Source organism: Mastomys coucha, unplaced genomic scaffold (assembly GCF_008632895.1).
Source record: "Mastomys coucha isolate ucsf_1 unplaced genomic scaffold, UCSF_Mcou_1 pScaffold21, whole genome shotgun sequence".
Lineage (NCBI taxonomy): Eukaryota > Metazoa > Chordata > Mammalia > Rodentia > Muridae > Mastomys > Mastomys coucha.
In genome coordinates, this window is record NW_022196904.1 from 103,457,630 (window position 1) to 103,458,460 (window position 831).

At 59.8% G+C, this 831-nt stretch overlaps 1 protein-coding gene across 3 annotated transcripts in view; it reads right to left on the reverse strand.

The window, feature by feature from the left end:
- The window catches only part of LOC116102828 (vitamin D 25-hydroxylase), a 35,631-nt gene extending 35,171 nt beyond the window's left edge, over positions 1-460 (reverse strand). For all 3 annotated transcript variants that reach the window (XM_031387968.1, XM_031387969.1, XM_031387967.1), the window contains exon 1: positions 189-460. In XM_031387968.1, the coding sequence (XP_031243828.1) occupies positions 189-413 (225 nt within the window). In that variant the 5' untranslated portion in view covers positions 414-460. The remainder of the gene's footprint in view (positions 1-188) is intronic.
- Between the last annotated feature and the right edge of the window lie 371 nt (positions 461-831).

Below are 831 nucleotides of genomic sequence, written 5' to 3' on the forward strand. Positions count from 1 at the left end.
AGGGAGGAAGGGAGGGAGGGAGGGAGGGAGACTGAGAGACTACAGGCCACACAGGGCAAGTGCAGAAGCACACGCTGGTCTGTGGGCGGGAAACTCAGGCCGAATCCATGGCCCTTGAAGCTTGGTGCAGGGCCACGGCGTTCCTGGCTGCAGCTCCTGATGAGAGGAAGGTCTGCGTCAAGGCCTACCTCGCCGTACACCCGGCTCTGCTTCCTCATGTAGACGTGAGGAAGATCGGCGGACAAGGCCAGGGAGCAGATGTTGCCTATAAATGGCAGCCGCGGAGGACCCGGGGGGAAGCCCGCCGGCCGTCTCTGCCTCAGGAGCTGGCGGACCACCAGCACGAACAGCAGCAGAAGGAGGGCGCCCGCGAGCGCCCCAGCGCACGCCTGGGCTCCGGGTAGCTCCAACATCGGCCCGGGCTGGGCTGCGAACTAACCCGTAGCGAGGAGGCAGGGGCGCCCCCTCCAGCCCTGCCGCACTCGCATTGGCCGGGCGTCCCGACAGCCCGCCCTGTCTCTACCGCCATTGATTGGTTCGTTTAGTGTGGGCTCAGGGCCCTTTGGGTTATCCAGCTCCAGATCTGCTTTGTTCAGAGTCCATTTGCAAACTTTTGCTTTTGGCGGTGGCTCTAGGTGAGCCATAGCGGGCACGCAGCCCTAGGGCCCTTTTCCAGAATGTTGTCAGTAGGCTGGTCATGTGAGCTTTGCTCTTTGGATGCTGGTTCTCTAAGGGTATTTAACATTGCCTGGTCTGTTTATTTTCAGTCTGTGGATAGGGAAGAGATTAGAACTGCTTCTTTAACTGAGGCGGGTAATAATAACTAGCATT